Genomic DNA, 14,857 nt, shown 5'->3' with positions numbered 1-14,857 from the left:
AGAAACTGCGCCAAATGCCTGCAGTGTATACACAAAGAGAGGAAATGCTCTTTAATCCTTGATTTATCCGTGTACATAAATTACAGTTTTGGTAATCTTTGAGCCCTTATTTCTCATGTTATTACAAACAAACTTAGGTTGAGAATCTCAGAAACTTAGCTAATTTATGCTCTGTGTTTTATATGTGCATATGTTTTTATATATGAGTGTATATATATAATGTAAAATTATATATACATTTATATACTTTTATACATATATATTAATTAATTTGTGTATTTTTACATATGTATAAGATATATTAAAATATATATGTATATATAACCAGCCATGCTGGTTGGAAGACTTCTGTGAGAATCTGAAACCAGAATATAATCCTAAATTTCACACTAATTTCCAATTTTCTTTTCCTTCTTGTACAAGGTACAAACTCTGAGCTCTCTAATCCCTCTGAAACAGAATCTGAGAGAAAAGATGAACTTAGTGACTGGTCCTTGGCAGGAGAAGATGACAGAGAAAGCAGACATCAACGTGACAATAGACGGCGTCCTGGAGGACGAGGGCGTAGTGTATCTGGAGGTCGTGGGCGTGGTGGACCTCGTGGTGGCAAGTCATCCATTAGCTCTGGTACTGTGTTGCAAATGTATTTTGAATTTAGTTTTTGTTCCTGGCAATTTTCAGTATAACCTCTTACTATTTTAAAATATTCCATTTTACATTTACATCTTAACACATTGGGATTTCAGCAGAGTTGTGTGATAGTTTCTTGTCATACGCTATGTTGTTACATTTTTATTTGTTTATCTTCTGCTGCTGCTGATCTTCATTTCCTTCCTCTACTACACATGCATAATAATGATATTATCAGAGTTTGTAAATCTTTGGCGTGTTACTTATGGCTGCCTTCTGAGTTAAGCTTGTGTTTAGATACAGAATGAGAGAAGAAATCATAGATTGGAAGTTATCTTATGTTTTATCAGAATTTGACTGTGCTACTTCATAACACTTCAATAGTGTCAAAAGTACCATGCTGCTATGAAGTGAAAAGTGTATTTTACACATTCAGCGGGTTTGAGTAAAAGTTCTCTAAGTGTCACCTTGGAGATCTTTGTGATGAAATAATACAAGTGCCCGTTGTGGTGCCTCAGAATACTTACTGCTGGAGTAGAGTCAGAGAGGAACCAGTATGAAATCATAACTACTGTAGTTCTGTGTATTATACCCTTTCGTAAGGTTGTTTTATATTTTAAAACTTTCACACACAGATGTAAGTCAGCCTGGAAATTATATGTAACTACAGTATCTTAGATGGAAATTTTTTGTTTGTTTAGTGCTTAAAGATCCGGACAGCAACCCTTACAGCTTGCTTGATAACACAGAATCAGACCAGACTGTGGATACCGATGCTAGCGAATCTCACCACAGTAGTAACCGTCGTAGGAGGTCACGCCGGCGAAGGACTGATGAAGATGCTGTTCTTATGGATGGAATGACAGAGTCTGATACAGCTTCTGTTAATGAGAATGGTTTAGGTATGTAAACAGTTGGACGATAGTCCCAGAACAAGCTAAGAAAAAAATGTGTTGTCCATGTAAGTGTAGTGAAACACTTGTTCATTTTTGTTAGTGACGAATTGTTGTTCTGTTAAAGGTTGCTGTCTGATTAAAGAAAGACTTCCTCATGGCTCTGCCATGAAATCTCCTGTTTACTGAGCTCCACTAGTATTTTCATATGCCTCTTTTGTAAAAACTGTCTGATGAAGACACCAAAGACTAACTTGTTGTTTCCCATTAGTGCTGCTGTTTTCATAGAAACAGTACTGTTGGATCAGCATTCCATTTTCTCCTTAGTAACCTCAGTCTCAGTGTAGGGAAGCTACTTAAGGAGCTGTTAATTTGTCTCTGCCCAGCTTCTGCTTAAGTACTTCCCCTCAGTAAATTCTCTTGATGCTCACTGGGACAAGAATATAATCTGTTGCTTAATAACATGGGGAAAAAACCTCTTCTTTCATGGGTTATGTGGCTAAAATTTGACATATGGTTACTTATTTAATAAATGAAATTTGAGGTCATTAAGCATATGCCTAAATGTTTTAATGAGCCAAGAGCAAAAAAGTAAAATCTAGCTTTTGCATTATTGTGTATGCTTTCAGTATAAAATTATGTTTTTCTTTCAGCCTGTCTTATTTAGCCTGTCTCTTTAACAGAAGCAATTTTAAATGCCCCATGCTGAAACTGCTGAAGAACTTACTTATTTATTTTATCATCAGAAATAGTTCATGGTAAACTTTGCAATTGCAGATGATAGTGACAAAAAACCCCAGCGACGCAATCGTAGCCGCAGGCGTCGCTTCAGGGGTCAGGCAGAAGATAGACAGCCAGGTAATTCGAGTGGAGTTGTGGGTAATCTCAGGTCGAAAGCATGAGAGAATGTTGTGTCTGCTGTTTGACATATAGCTGCATAATATAAAAAGGTTACTCAGTAACTAATAAGACTACTAGATAAAGATGAAAGACATTTCTTCTACTAGGAGAACTTAAAAGTTCTTAATCGGTCTAATGAAACTAATTGATAATGTCTAACTTTTTGCTTGGACATATGAGTTACGCTTCTGATCCAGTTCTCATTGAAGCCAATAGCCAAACTGCTGTTGACTTCAGTGGTCCAGGATCAAGACAAACGTGAAGGTTCATGATCTGCACTCACTTGCATCTGTGCACTTGCACTGAATGTGACACAACCTTTTCAGCACTGGCTGAGAAGCCAAGAGTTGGAATGGCCAAGAGTTGGAATGGCAGGATGTGGGTGCCCTGGCAGAGCACTGTGGGGGAACTCACATGGGATCTGCCAGTCCTATGCCTGTATCAAACTGCTGCTGTCAGTCCTCGGCTTTTGTGAATATTCATCTACAAATTGAGGGTGGGAAGGAGGAGGAATTTAAATGAAATTGCATGTTTCCAATTTTTTGTTGTTGTGGCTTGTTGCATTTCTTTTGTGTGTACTAACACTTGAAATGTTAAAGGTGAACTAGCTAATTTTCAATATAATGCCCTATTTAGAAAATGCTTGTACATACACGGTGTAAAGTAGGAACAGAAGGTCTTCTAGATTGACAGGTCCAAAATTTCACCGGTATTTGTCTTCCTTATATCTGTGGCACTCACACAGCATTTGATTAGGAAGAAAAAAGTTGTTGCATTACACTAACTAAAACTTGGGGGAAGAAAAAAATGCAAACAAACACCCCACGCCCCTAAAAAAACCCCAAACCCAGAGTAACCCATTACTTCTCAACATTCTAATTTTGTAACAGTGATAACGAGCTTATAAAGCGGTAGAAAAAGTACGAATGGATTGCAGCTTTTACTTCTAAGAAACTAATTTCAGCCAGCAACATAAAGAGATGTTAGTCATCTCTACAAAAGCTATGGTATTTTTCTTTTAAATCTAAGTATTCTAAGAACAAAACAATTTCCCAAACGAGATTTGTCAGTTTTTTCCTGTTGATGTCTTTGTTCAAGATACCATTTTCAGTTTGCATAATAAATATTTTTAAATACAACAGTAGGAGCATTGGTAGTTAGTTATACTGTCTTTGTGAAAAATGCTCTAATAATTTAATCTCTTCATAAATACTTAGTAAGTGTATAGTGAGTGACAGTAAGACAGAAGGAACTCCCCCCCCAAAATGCTAACAATGTACTTCAGTCATTTAGTTGTATTATTTGATTTACATTGCTATACGTTTTGGGTTCCTACTACACATATGAATATTAAGAATTGGTGTCTTAACACTGTGTGCATAAGACATACTTCATCTTTACATTAGAGGATTTGGGTACAGAACCTCATTTTAAAGCAATAATTCTCCTTGTGCAGAAACTCACTTGGTCTTGACACTTGTGCAAGGACCCCATTGTAAGAAGTCCAGTTACTGTAACAGAACATTCATGTGCTGTACTTCCTATTCTGATGTAGGTTTCACACACAGTCATTCCTAAATCCAGAAAAATAGTTCACCTGAATGCATGATATACTAAATATAATTGACTGTACTGTTCAATAGATAATGCTTGCCAACTCTAATGTGCTTTAGCTCATCAGACACAAGCATATATTTAAATTTCTAGTGCTATGTATTCTAAAGATAGAATTGACTCTCAATTGGTGTGGTTACAAGAGGGCGGGATAAGACAAAACCACTACAAGAACATGTGCTGAGGTGGTAAGAAGAAAAGAGGTCAGAAAACCCCTGGCCAGCATCCAGTAAGTGTAGCTGTAACAGTGCAAACATGGCTGTCCTGCTTTTGAGTACAGGCTCGCTCATACAGAGCTGCTTCAGCTGTCTGTACACACACCACAATTAATCCACCCACCCACAAGCCAGAGTTAACTGTGTGGATTGCATTTTGAATACCAGGAGGAGGGCGAGTTCTCTTGCCAGTTGCTTCACGAAGTAACAAAGATTTGAATGCTGCTTTATCGTAAGTGATACCGTACTCTGAACCTCCCCCAGTTCTTTTCGTATTTTAACTTACCTTCATTTCATTAGTGTGAAATTCTTCACTACTCAAGACAGTAAAACCCCAAAGACACACACAGTCTGTAGTGTAAAGAGCCTGCAGTCTGATCTCTTCAAACCCAGTACAGAGAGCCCTTATTTTCCAATAAAATTTACAATTGGACCAAAATTACTATTTTATTAATGTTAAGATTCCATCTTCAGATTGTCACGTTACCACTGATTTTAGTGAAAATTGTATTTAACAACAGAAACCAATTGATCCTTGCTATGTAGTTGATACCTGTAAGCGTGAAGGCCTTTTGTGAGATGTCTCCCAGTTATAGCATAACTTGTACAGAAAAGACATATGAAGCTTAATGCTACATTAGACTCCTGATGTGAGCATCACTGTAATTTTTTTCCTTGAACAGTAACAGTAGCTGACTATATATCACGAGCTGAATCTCAAAGTAGACAGAGAAACCCTCCAAAGGAGACACTAGCCAAAAGCAAGAAAGAAACGGTAAGAAGTTTGGTTTGGTGGGTTGTTTTTTTCATGTATGGGGTTTTTTTCTCTTCACTTGCAGCAAAACAGTAAAGGAATGCTTCATTTAGATCGCCCTCATTTGACTACAAATGGATTTGAGTTTAAGAATAAATTATTAAATGCAAAAAGGGCCCAGAGTAAACAGAACTGACATTGACTCATAGACTATCATGGCAGACTTTAGCGACCAAGTGTAACATTCAAATTAAGTCTTTACGCATTTTAAAATCCTACACTTACTAGTGTAGCATTACATATGTGAAAACTACCCATGGATGAGTCTTCAGAACTAATCCTTAAAACACTTCATAATAGAGGATACTAGGTAGCATGTTTAGTGACTTGTACAAACTGTTTTAGAAAGAATGTTACAAAGATTGTAGATCTGAGATCTGTTCTCCTTAAAGGATCAGAGTGGCATTACATGTCATAAAAAAACATTCAGAACTGACTAAAGCAGAATTCCTTTACTTCTAAAGTAACACTGAAGTTACTGACACAAGTTATGTCAGAGTTTAGCAAAATAAGAAAGATCCATTTCTATACAAGTAACACAATCTAATCTTAGTCTAGACTTTGAAAGGGGTGTAAACCTCAGCTTTTCAGTCAGCTTTTTCATTGGCCTAGAAAAACTGAAATTGTGAAATAAGGCATTCTGGATGTGCTGTCTCAGGTTTACTGTGGCATGATTTCCTCAGAAGTGTCTGATACTTCTGTATCCTATAAAGGACGAGGTAAGCAATACCTAAGCTCTAAGCGATAGGATAAGGGCACAGACAGAAAGAGGTGTTTCCGATTGCAGAGTTGCTGTGTGAGCCAGAGGGAAACTTACATGACACTCTGTATATTTTTACGGAGTTTTTAATATTATCCTGACTTTGTTTTTGCAAGGCAAAAGATGCGATTGATGAAAACAGCCCTTCCGAAAAGGCAGTGAACGGTCCTGCTACAACCTCTGGGGATGAGCCTTCTAAACTACAGCACAGTCCTGATGAAAAGAAAGTTACTGTTCAAGAGGATGGAAATAATCAGGAAGAAGCAGTGCTGAATGGTGTTTCATAAACTGAAGTTCCTAGTTTACAGTTCTTTTACATTACATTTAAAATAGTGCTTGTATAAGCTTGCCAAAGATAGGATATGGATCGCCAGTCTTGACACCGCACTTTCAGTTCCTCCATTTTGGAATACAGAAAGGGGAGGGATCCTGAAGAAATCATATGTTAAACATACTTTGACACCTACTGTGTTATAAATATATCATCAGATGTGCCTTGAGATAGTATATGTAACATTTAAATAAACAAAATTGCTGGCTATAGGAAATGTTATTTTGTTTTCAAAATATGGCAAAGATGTGAGGGGGATCCCTAACATAATACTCTTTATGAAAGCATTAGCTGCTTTTGTTACATTTTTAATAATATGCAACCACTTCTTCACCTGAGGAATACTAGAAAGAAATGCAGTCTAAAATATTTTGCACTGAAATGTAATTTCTCCATTAGTTTAGTCTGGAAACTGGTCTGTTTTAATACCTGTTTTTTAAATGCTGTATGTAGAGGAAAAATCTGCAGACCACTGGAATACATTTGTTAAATTCTCATAATCTGCAGGGATACTGGGTGACATTGGCAGTGACTGTTCTACATTGAGGCTTTGTTTGGTTTATTTATTAAACTGTACAGTATTTAAAAATCAAACATAGCTTTAGTTAACACTAAGCTGAATTAGTCATGTCCATTAAGACATAACCTGAACTACTGAAAAGATCAATTTCCAGAAAGTTTATTCTGTATAAACTACATGTTAGTCCTTAGTAGAGTATTTTTATTTTTGTTTTGGTTGTTTGATGTGCAATATGTTTTTTTTGTATGCTGGTAGTAAAAGAAAATAAACTTTGATCTTCCATCTGTTGACTGTTTCTATCAGAAATTTAAATTGCTATTGACTTTAAGGTTTTCAAGCTGTTAACATTAACAACTGAAACTTACTGGCAAGGCAGCTTGAACCTTTAACTCTTACAAAAGAGTTTTCTAACATGCTAATCTTCCATTCTTTAAGGTGATGATGTAAAGCATCAGTTAACAAGTCTAAAAACAGACTTAGCTTGGAGAATCACCTAACCTGACTAACACGTAGAGGAACTAATGCAGATGTAGACTTTAATTGAGAGGGTAGAGGTGTGACACGCTAACCCATCTTTTCAGGCACATGAGCAAGAAGAGTAATAAAGCAGAAAACAGGTGTGGAAAAACATCTGGGTAGCAAGGAGATGATGTAAGAAGTTGGAGCAAACAGGTAGTGCTGAAGTTGTGCTGACTTGAAAGAAAAAAATTCTCTTACCTGATTTCATCAGAAGTGAGTAAGGACAAAAACAAGTATTCTGAACCACCTGTGACTCCAGCTGCTGCACCTGATACAGCTAAAGCAGAGTTGTACCAACTAGGTTTGGGTATGTATTTCATTTAAGGTGATGTGCAGTTTTTAATGACTTAAGCGTTGACGCTCATTGATGGTGTTCCCTCCTGGAGAACAAACAGTTAAATTGTGACTCTGAAGTGTGCACAAGCATCTCAACTGATAAGGCAGCCACAAGAGTGGAGAAAACTTAAAAAAACAGGGAAGGAAAAAAAAACCACTATAAAAAGTCAGTGTTTGGCAGAGAAAAAACTTAAGTACAGTAACATTCTGCATAGGGCTTGAAATATGCCAACTGGGCATTGCTGCAGGGCAGTGTTCCAGCTGTTTTTTTCACCCCACTTTAAAATCTGTAGTAAAGCAAAGTTCTCCCTCTCTCTGTCCAGGTTCTAAATGTTTTCTATTTCATACTCCTGTTACTGATTTGTTCCTCTGTTCTGAAGCCACGGAACCCTTCCTTACTGTTGTTCTGATAATACTCACTAAATAAGTGGCCTATAACTAGTCTACAGAAATGCAGCTACACAGTGGCACATGTTCACACAGAGGACAGCAGACAACTTACACTATTCTAAAGTGGAGGCTTCTGGGAAAATGAAGGCTCCACTACCCATTGTATTTATTAACAGATGAGTGTTAACTATTACATGTACTGTACAGCAGTTTTACCATAGTTGCAGAAAGACTGGCAAGATTCTTGGAGTATAACACAACTCTGGCCCTAATTCAGGTCCTTACAAAAACAGGTGCTGGGGGATGTTAGGCTTCCTGCAGCAGGATAAATCCATCTCGGGTGTCTTCAATGGCTTATGTAAAGAGTTCCTGTTTCCTAACTGCTATTAATGCAAACCTTATTATGTGAAGTCTAACTTTGTAGTGTATAAAACTACAGTACTTGTATTACAGATCTCAAATTTATTAAATGTGCAAGATCCATTAAAAGTGAAAGTTACTAGAAAATCTGGGACATTCAGACCCATCAGTAACACTTCAGAAGCTCAACCAACCTTGTTTTTCACAAGGCAAAGACAAGCGAGCACATTGTTTCCTATACTTTATTTCTTCAGAGACAACCACACATCTGTCCCAAGTCTTCCCATCAAATAAATCCTCTTGATTTTTTCCACCCCCTCCCCAAACTGATTCATCATGCTAACTTTGGCATGTGAAAGAACAGCAGCATGAACTTTAAACAGAGCTAGTTTAACAAAAATTAGGTAACAGCATGTAAGTCTACCTGTATCTGGTAATGTGCATGGGCCAAGCCAACTTATTACTCTTCTACACTGAAAATATTTCTGAGTGCCAGATTCCGCTGCTTAATAAAGAACAGCTGTGGGGGGGAAAAAAAACCAAACAACTTTAAGCCTCACTTCCCTCATATGTTTCCCCAAAAAGTGACTAAGAAGTGAGCAGGGAGGGAAAGACCCCCTGGATTCATATTTCCAGCTTCATTTATATTAAGTTAAAGACTGACATTAGAACACTTCTTAAGCCATTTATCAAAAATAATCATTTGCACGGACAAACCCTCTGATTTTCTCTCTCATTCATTTTTTAGCTTGGTCTTCCAGCAAATCTTTAGCTTCATTGATTTTGGCTGCTACATAGGGAGAGCCACCTAGAAGAAAGATAACATGTCACATCAGGTGAAAAAAATACTTTCTTTCTGTGGTGTTAATAATGCCACAGTACACAGGAAGAAAAGTGAGAGGATGGTCTGGAAGTTACTCAAAGAACAAACTGCTTTATGCCTGAAGCTGTGTAAGTTTACACATACAGTTGCTGCAGCAGCTAAATGTGCAGAAAGCTCATTCCTGTTAGGTTGCTTTTAGTTTATTGGAATGGGGTTTCTCCAGTTTTCTCAGTCATAAGTGAATTGGTCACTAATGACTTAGCGTAAAGTTTGTTGCAAATACAGAAGCGTTAAACTAACCAGTCTGCAGACAAACCTCTCCCCCCTAGTTCAAGGCCAGCACATGAACTGCTGCTGTACCAACAGAGTAGTTCAGTTTTTAAACATGACATACAAATGTCTTAGGAAGATACTGAAACAGAATCCACAATGCAAACGCACTGAAATTGTAACTGCTCACGAGGTGCAAAGATCTGTAGCATGCATACCGTTTACTAGGACTAGAATTATTCTATTTACCTGAAGCTTAATTTAACTTAGGTTATGTAAAACATGTGATATGCTCCTAGCTGTCTTTCAGCTTCTGCATATATTCAATAAAGTTAATTTTGAAGTTAACTTCCACTAGGTATTATCTATGAAAGGCATATCTCAAGGATTCTTTTTGGATTTTGGTGCATAAAAAAAGTAAAGTAATGAAGTTCAACAGTCACTTTAAAGGAAGCCATTTTACCTTTTAAGTGAGGATTAAAAAGTTAAATGCCAAGCACTAACACACGATTCTGGCTCACTGAAGTAAACACTATTTCGAACAGGTATAGAGATGCCTCGAGTTACTAACTTTAAGCGTAACTGCATTCTGAGCCTTCAGAGTACCACAAACAGAAATGTTTCACACTTTAGTGTCTTCAGCAGACACAGAAGGCTCAATACCTGCCATTTACGGTGAATTCCCAGTGCCCTCAAATGAGCTCAAACTCACAGGGTACATAAAGTGCACAAATATACTCTGGCCTTTCATTAAGGTGATTTTAAATCTCATTTTAACAATCATATTTTAATCTGATATGCACAGAAGATAGAGTAACAAGCTGACCTGCTGAATCTGTCTGCTTGCTTTAGAGCATTCAAACACAACAATATGCTCCAAAACCATAAGGATTAAGGCACCCTAAAATTTGCTTTCACTCAAGAGTTTTCTGGGTTTTTTTCACTAGCTGAGGTAGTCATATGTCAGTCACTTCTCCCCTACACAGTTCTATTAATCTGTGTTAAAACCATGGATTAATTAATCAATGTGACAATTTACTTACCTTTATCTGGATGATTCAGCAGCATGATCCGTCTATGGGCTTCTCGAATTTTACTTCTGTTGGCTGTGGGGCTTTAAAAGAGAGAGAAAAACTGGCTTAAGGGAACCTCATAAAATCCCCCAGATCTTTAAAAGATCTTGTCTTAGACGAAGCAAGCACTCTGTCTTATCCATAAGCTCATTGGCTTACATGTATGTTTTTCCTTTCCTATTATTGATGTTTAGCATCTAAGTCCTGGAGAAGGTTTCTAAGGTTTTTCCAAAATACTGTATGCTGAAGAAGACAAGCTATAGCAGTCTAATATGATGGGGGACGTTCACACAGTTGCAAACAAACAGAACTATGTTGTAACATTTTTACTGGGACAACTTCCTAAAGGCTGGAGGAAAAAAAAATAAAAGAAAATTTGCTCTTGATTTATTTAAAAAAAGAAACAACCAAAACAAACAACAAACTGTTTGTATACAAACTTCACAGTTGGAAGTTGCCTTCAAACATAAATGGTTCCTCTTCTGTATCCTATTAGATAAATTTGTGTATTTGGTCTTAAGTTTCTCTAAGTTTTGGCAGGGATAGTTACCATGGTCATATCCAAGATATTCTAGAAGCAATGAATTTACTCCCCATGCAAGAATTGGAATTGCCACACCTTCACACTGCACCTATCTGGAATTCACCAGCAGTGACAGGAACCACAAGCAAACCACACACCCATGTTTCCCCATACCGAGTAAACCCCAAGGCTTCTTGAAAATGGTGTATTTACCTGGACCTGTACATGGCTTTTGAGTGTGCCAGGGACTTGCAGATGTATGGAAGTCCAGCTAGAGCTAGCTTTAAGCAAGCTAATCCCAAATAAGTACAGAAAAGAATCCCAAATAAATACAGAAAATCCTGAAAGGGTGCTTCGTATTGCCTGCCTTGGCAGTGCCATTCCCAGGGGAAGCTGGGCATAGGACAGTCTTAAGCACTGACAATTACGTCCTTTTCAAACCAGGCCAGCAACAAGGTAACACCATAGCCTCCTTTTTACCTTTCATTTCTAATTAACTTCCTTTTACCTCACTCCTAGTATTAAAGCTGCTTCTCGTTTAGTCATTTTGGGTTCAAATCCACCTCTGTAATAACCACTGAAGGCCTGAAAGAGAAGATGTGTTAGTTTAAAAAACACTTATTTTTAAGTTTATCTGTTAAAACAGCTCGCTATTGCTTTAGTAGCTGCTGAGCTTTTAGTCTGTACAAATGCTGCGAAGCTTCTTTTGCACTTGTAATAAGAAATTCAGTTGAAAAGTAGTATCATTATTTAAATGAGTCCTGAAACTTGCCAAAACAAGTTCTCTGTTAGTCAACCACCACCAGAATTGCTGAGATTAATTGTTATTACTGACAAAATTATGTTTAGTATTAGAAGAAAATACAGCAATGCTGTACAGAGACAATAGTCTGTAGTTATTTCACCAAGTAAACTTTCAAATAAAGAGATGCTACTGATAAAACAAAAACTTACAGGTTTTGGTAGATTCTGAAGTGCTTGTTTTACTTGTGGCTCCATTTGCTTCATAGCCTTTAGTGCATAGCGACCTTAAAGAAATCAGTGTTGAACAGGGCTTAGTATAAAGTTTCATAAAGACTTACCAATTCAGTGCAACTAGTAACTCGTGGATTAGAAAGTGGAATAAACTTTTTGGGGACACAAAAATGTAAGAACCTCGATCTTTTGTTTAATTACAGCTATGTTTCTCAATACAGGCTCTCCCAAAAGAGTGTCCTGTATCAGCTATTAAACTACCTTCAAATTCAGCAGTACTGAAGCAGGCAATGACAAGTACCACTGCGTCTTCAGGGTCCTCCCATCATCTACGAACCTGCAAATCCAGCTGCCGCTATGGTCAGGCCAACCGCCACCATGGTACTGGCCTACACAGGGAAGACATAAAGCGCTTGTTTTCCAAAGGCAAAGAAAAAAGGCCCACCGGCGATCTCTACAGCGGGGCGGACCAGGACACACGCGGGGAACAACGCGGCTGGGGAAAAGCGGTCATAGCGCCGTTTACTTCGGCTGCGCTGCCCCGAGTGACCGCAGGGGCACCGGGAAAGCAGCGCAGCGGCTGCGGGCAGCGGGGCCGGGGGCCAGGCGCGCCCCGGAGAGGCGGGAACCCCCCAGCCGCGGGGGACGAGGGGAACCCAGCCCGGCAGCACCGTCCCGCTCGGCGGCCCCGCTTTAACCCCGCAGGCACCGGCGCCGAGGCAGGAGCCGACGGCCCCGCCGCGGCCTGTGCGGGGCAGCGCCCTCCCCGCGCGGCCCAGGGCGCCGGGCCCCTCGGCACCACGGCCGGGCCGGGCCGGGCCAAGGACGAGCCGAGCTCCTCGGCCCGCGGAAGGGCTCGGGAGCTGCCGGCCCAGACAGAAGCGTCCCCCGGCCCCGACGGCGAGACCCGCCGGGCCCGGGCCCCCGACCGCACTCACCATGGCCGCCCGCCCCGCCCCGGCCCCGCGCACTGGCGACCGCCGGGCCGAGCTCGCGGAGGGCCCCCGCTCGCCGTACGGCACCCGGACCGGCCGCAAAGCCGCCACCGGCTGTCGTAAAGCGGCGCGGGGCGGGGAGGGAGCTGCGGACACAGCCGCGGGGCAGGCGGGCGGGGCGGCAGGGGACGGGGACGGGGGCAGGGCCCGCCGGGGCGGGAGGGGACAGGGACGGGGGCAGGGCCCGGCGGGCAGAGCCGGCTGGGCCGGCCGGGGGTGCTGCCCGCGGTGGGAGGGGGCGCGGCGGGACGGCGGGAGCAGCTCGAGGGCGCAGGCCGGGAGTGGCGCGGGGGCAGCCGGCAGGGACCTTTCCCTGAGGAAAGTGTCAGCACCTGGGCCCGGGGGAGGGCTGGAGAGCTGCGGGCCCGTGCAGTGCCCGGCGGCCTGCCGGCGGGGCGCGACCCGGCACGGAGGAGGTGGTCGCGGTGGGTGTCTGCCAGAGAAGAGCTCTGGGAGAGGGCTGCCCGTGGCCGCAGACGGCAACTGCTGCAAGAGGAACAGAGCACAGTGTTACGGCGTTGCGAAAATGGTAGTACAGATCTTATTCTTGATGTAAATGAGCGATTTCGGTCCAGATCTAGAGCCTCCTCACACACCAGATCGGTTTTTTAGAAAAAGCAGGGTTTCTTCCATCCCATTTTTCTTGCCTGATATTCTGGTAATTCGCCCCCCCTCTGTGACCATCCCATGTTCTGGGGGCTGTGCTCCTGCCGCCTCCTTTCTCTTCCTGATGCATTACCTAGCACCCAGTCCCGAAGGCCGAGGGAGCCTTCCCTGCCGTGCTGTCAGCACAGGGGACTGACCCCCGGGGCTCCGGGGGTGTCGTGTCACGCACCGGTTCCAGATGGACAAGCTCAGTTATTTGCTGAAGATTACTACGAAATGAGGGAGAATTACAGGCCTGGCACTTGTATTTGAATATTATTAATAACATAGTGTCATCTATTAATAATACAGTGTCATATGCAGCACAACAGTCGAGCGTCCATCCGTCTGTCTGTAGTTCTAGTCTGAAGTCACAGTTTTGGAAACGGAGTAACACGGCAGCAAGACCATGCCGGCCTTTAGCCCTAAGGTACCACTTCAAATGGGTCACAACTCAAAGCTCTGAGTGCTACCGTCTGATTGATATGTAGTCTGCAGGAGTGAAAAGCTTTAGTGTCATCCTCTGTGCTTGTAGAACGTGTCGGTGTCCTCACGGGCTCCTGGAGGACCTAGTGATCAAAGGCAGCTAGCTTTTCGTTGCTTAAGGCCTCGGACTCGCAAGCCTTCACGTAAGCAGTTTAGTATGAGAGCTGATCGTTGGCTAAGAAGCTTGTAATTTTGCTGGCTCTTGCAGTGGAAGATATAATTTTTCTTTTCTGCTGTATAGTTTCTGTGAGTACTGTGTTCACTTTGAATATGTCATAATTTCAGTTTGAGCTTGAGTTGTTTTTTTCCCTAAAATTTCAAGTGCCTGATTTCATGTCTTCTGAGATAATGTTTGGAGGTAGTCTCCTGTCTCTTTCCTTCCCTGTCATCCGAGTAACGCCACAAGAAAATAACTTGCTGCTTTTTAAAGAGATTAGAAGAAAGGTTTTGGTTAAGGCACTTGTACTGTTGTACAACTGTTTCATGAGATGGAGATAAAAGGAAACTTTTATATTTGATAAAGGAATGAAATCATTCATTGCAGAGCACAAGGCCCCTGACAGCCCATAAGACCTTTTTAAGTATGGAAAGGGGAGCTAGCAAGTGGAAAACAACAAGATGTTTGTTTTACAGGGGAACAAAAAAAGTCTGTAGAGGTGTATGGGTCTGGTAGCTAACTAGAGTTTCTTCATAGGTAGAAGAGGATTTGGGTTTAGGATGGTTTCCTCTTTGTCCCTTTTCTATCAAAGAAGGGGGGTAGAGCAGTGCAAGCTAATGACTTCACT

At 41.1% G+C, this 14,857-nt stretch overlaps 2 protein-coding genes across 7 annotated transcripts in view; one reads left to right on the top strand and one right to left on the bottom strand.

Annotated features, from left to right (window-relative positions):
* Positions 1–6,959, top strand: part of FXR1 (FMR1 autosomal homolog 1) — a 42,577-nt gene extending 35,618 nt beyond the window's left edge. For 2 of the 4 annotated variants that reach the window (XM_072866821.1, XM_072866825.1), the window contains exons 13-17: positions 424–627; positions 1,332–1,532; positions 2,301–2,381; positions 4,936–5,027; positions 5,943–6,959. In XM_072866821.1, coding sequence (XP_072722922.1) covers positions 424–627; positions 1,332–1,532; positions 2,301–2,381; positions 4,936–5,027; positions 5,943–6,113 — 749 coding nt within the window. In that variant the 3' untranslated portion in view covers positions 6,114–6,959. The remainder of the gene's footprint in view (positions 1–423; positions 628–1,331; positions 1,533–2,300; positions 2,382–4,935; positions 5,028–5,942) is intronic. The other 2 variants (XM_072866822.1, XM_072866823.1) reach the window with 2 other exon arrangements.
* A 1,405-nt stretch (positions 6,960–8,364) lies between these two features.
* On the bottom strand, positions 8,365–13,023 carry DNAJC19 (DnaJ heat shock protein family (Hsp40) member C19). 3 transcript variants are annotated; one of them, XM_072866826.1, is made up of 6 exons: positions 12,885–13,023; positions 12,284–12,335; positions 11,926–11,999; positions 11,480–11,556; positions 10,419–10,489; positions 8,365–9,090 (listed from the first exon to the last, which is right to left on the bottom strand). In XM_072866826.1, exons 1-6 carry the CDS (start codon positions 12,885–12,887, stop codon positions 9,020–9,022), a joined length of 348 nt encoding a protein of 115 aa, XP_072722927.1. In that variant the 5' UTR covers positions 12,888–13,023; the 3' UTR covers positions 8,365–9,019. The 3 variants fall into 3 exon arrangements, with proteins under 3 accessions (XP_072722927.1, XP_072722928.1, XP_072722929.1); XM_072866827.1 differs by having other exon boundaries at positions 12,284–12,442; positions 12,885–12,987; XM_072866828.1 differs by having other exon boundaries at positions 12,208–12,335; positions 12,885–12,979.
* Between the last annotated feature and the right edge of the window lie 1,834 nt (positions 13,024–14,857).

The sequence above is a fragment of the Ciconia boyciana genome, chromosome 7 (genome assembly GCF_034638445.1).
Source record: "Ciconia boyciana chromosome 7, ASM3463844v1, whole genome shotgun sequence".
NCBI classification, from domain to species: domain Eukaryota; kingdom Metazoa; phylum Chordata; class Aves; order Ciconiiformes; family Ciconiidae; genus Ciconia; species Ciconia boyciana.
Note: the sequence above shows the minus strand (reverse complement) of the source record. Positions and strands in the feature narration are given on the sequence as shown.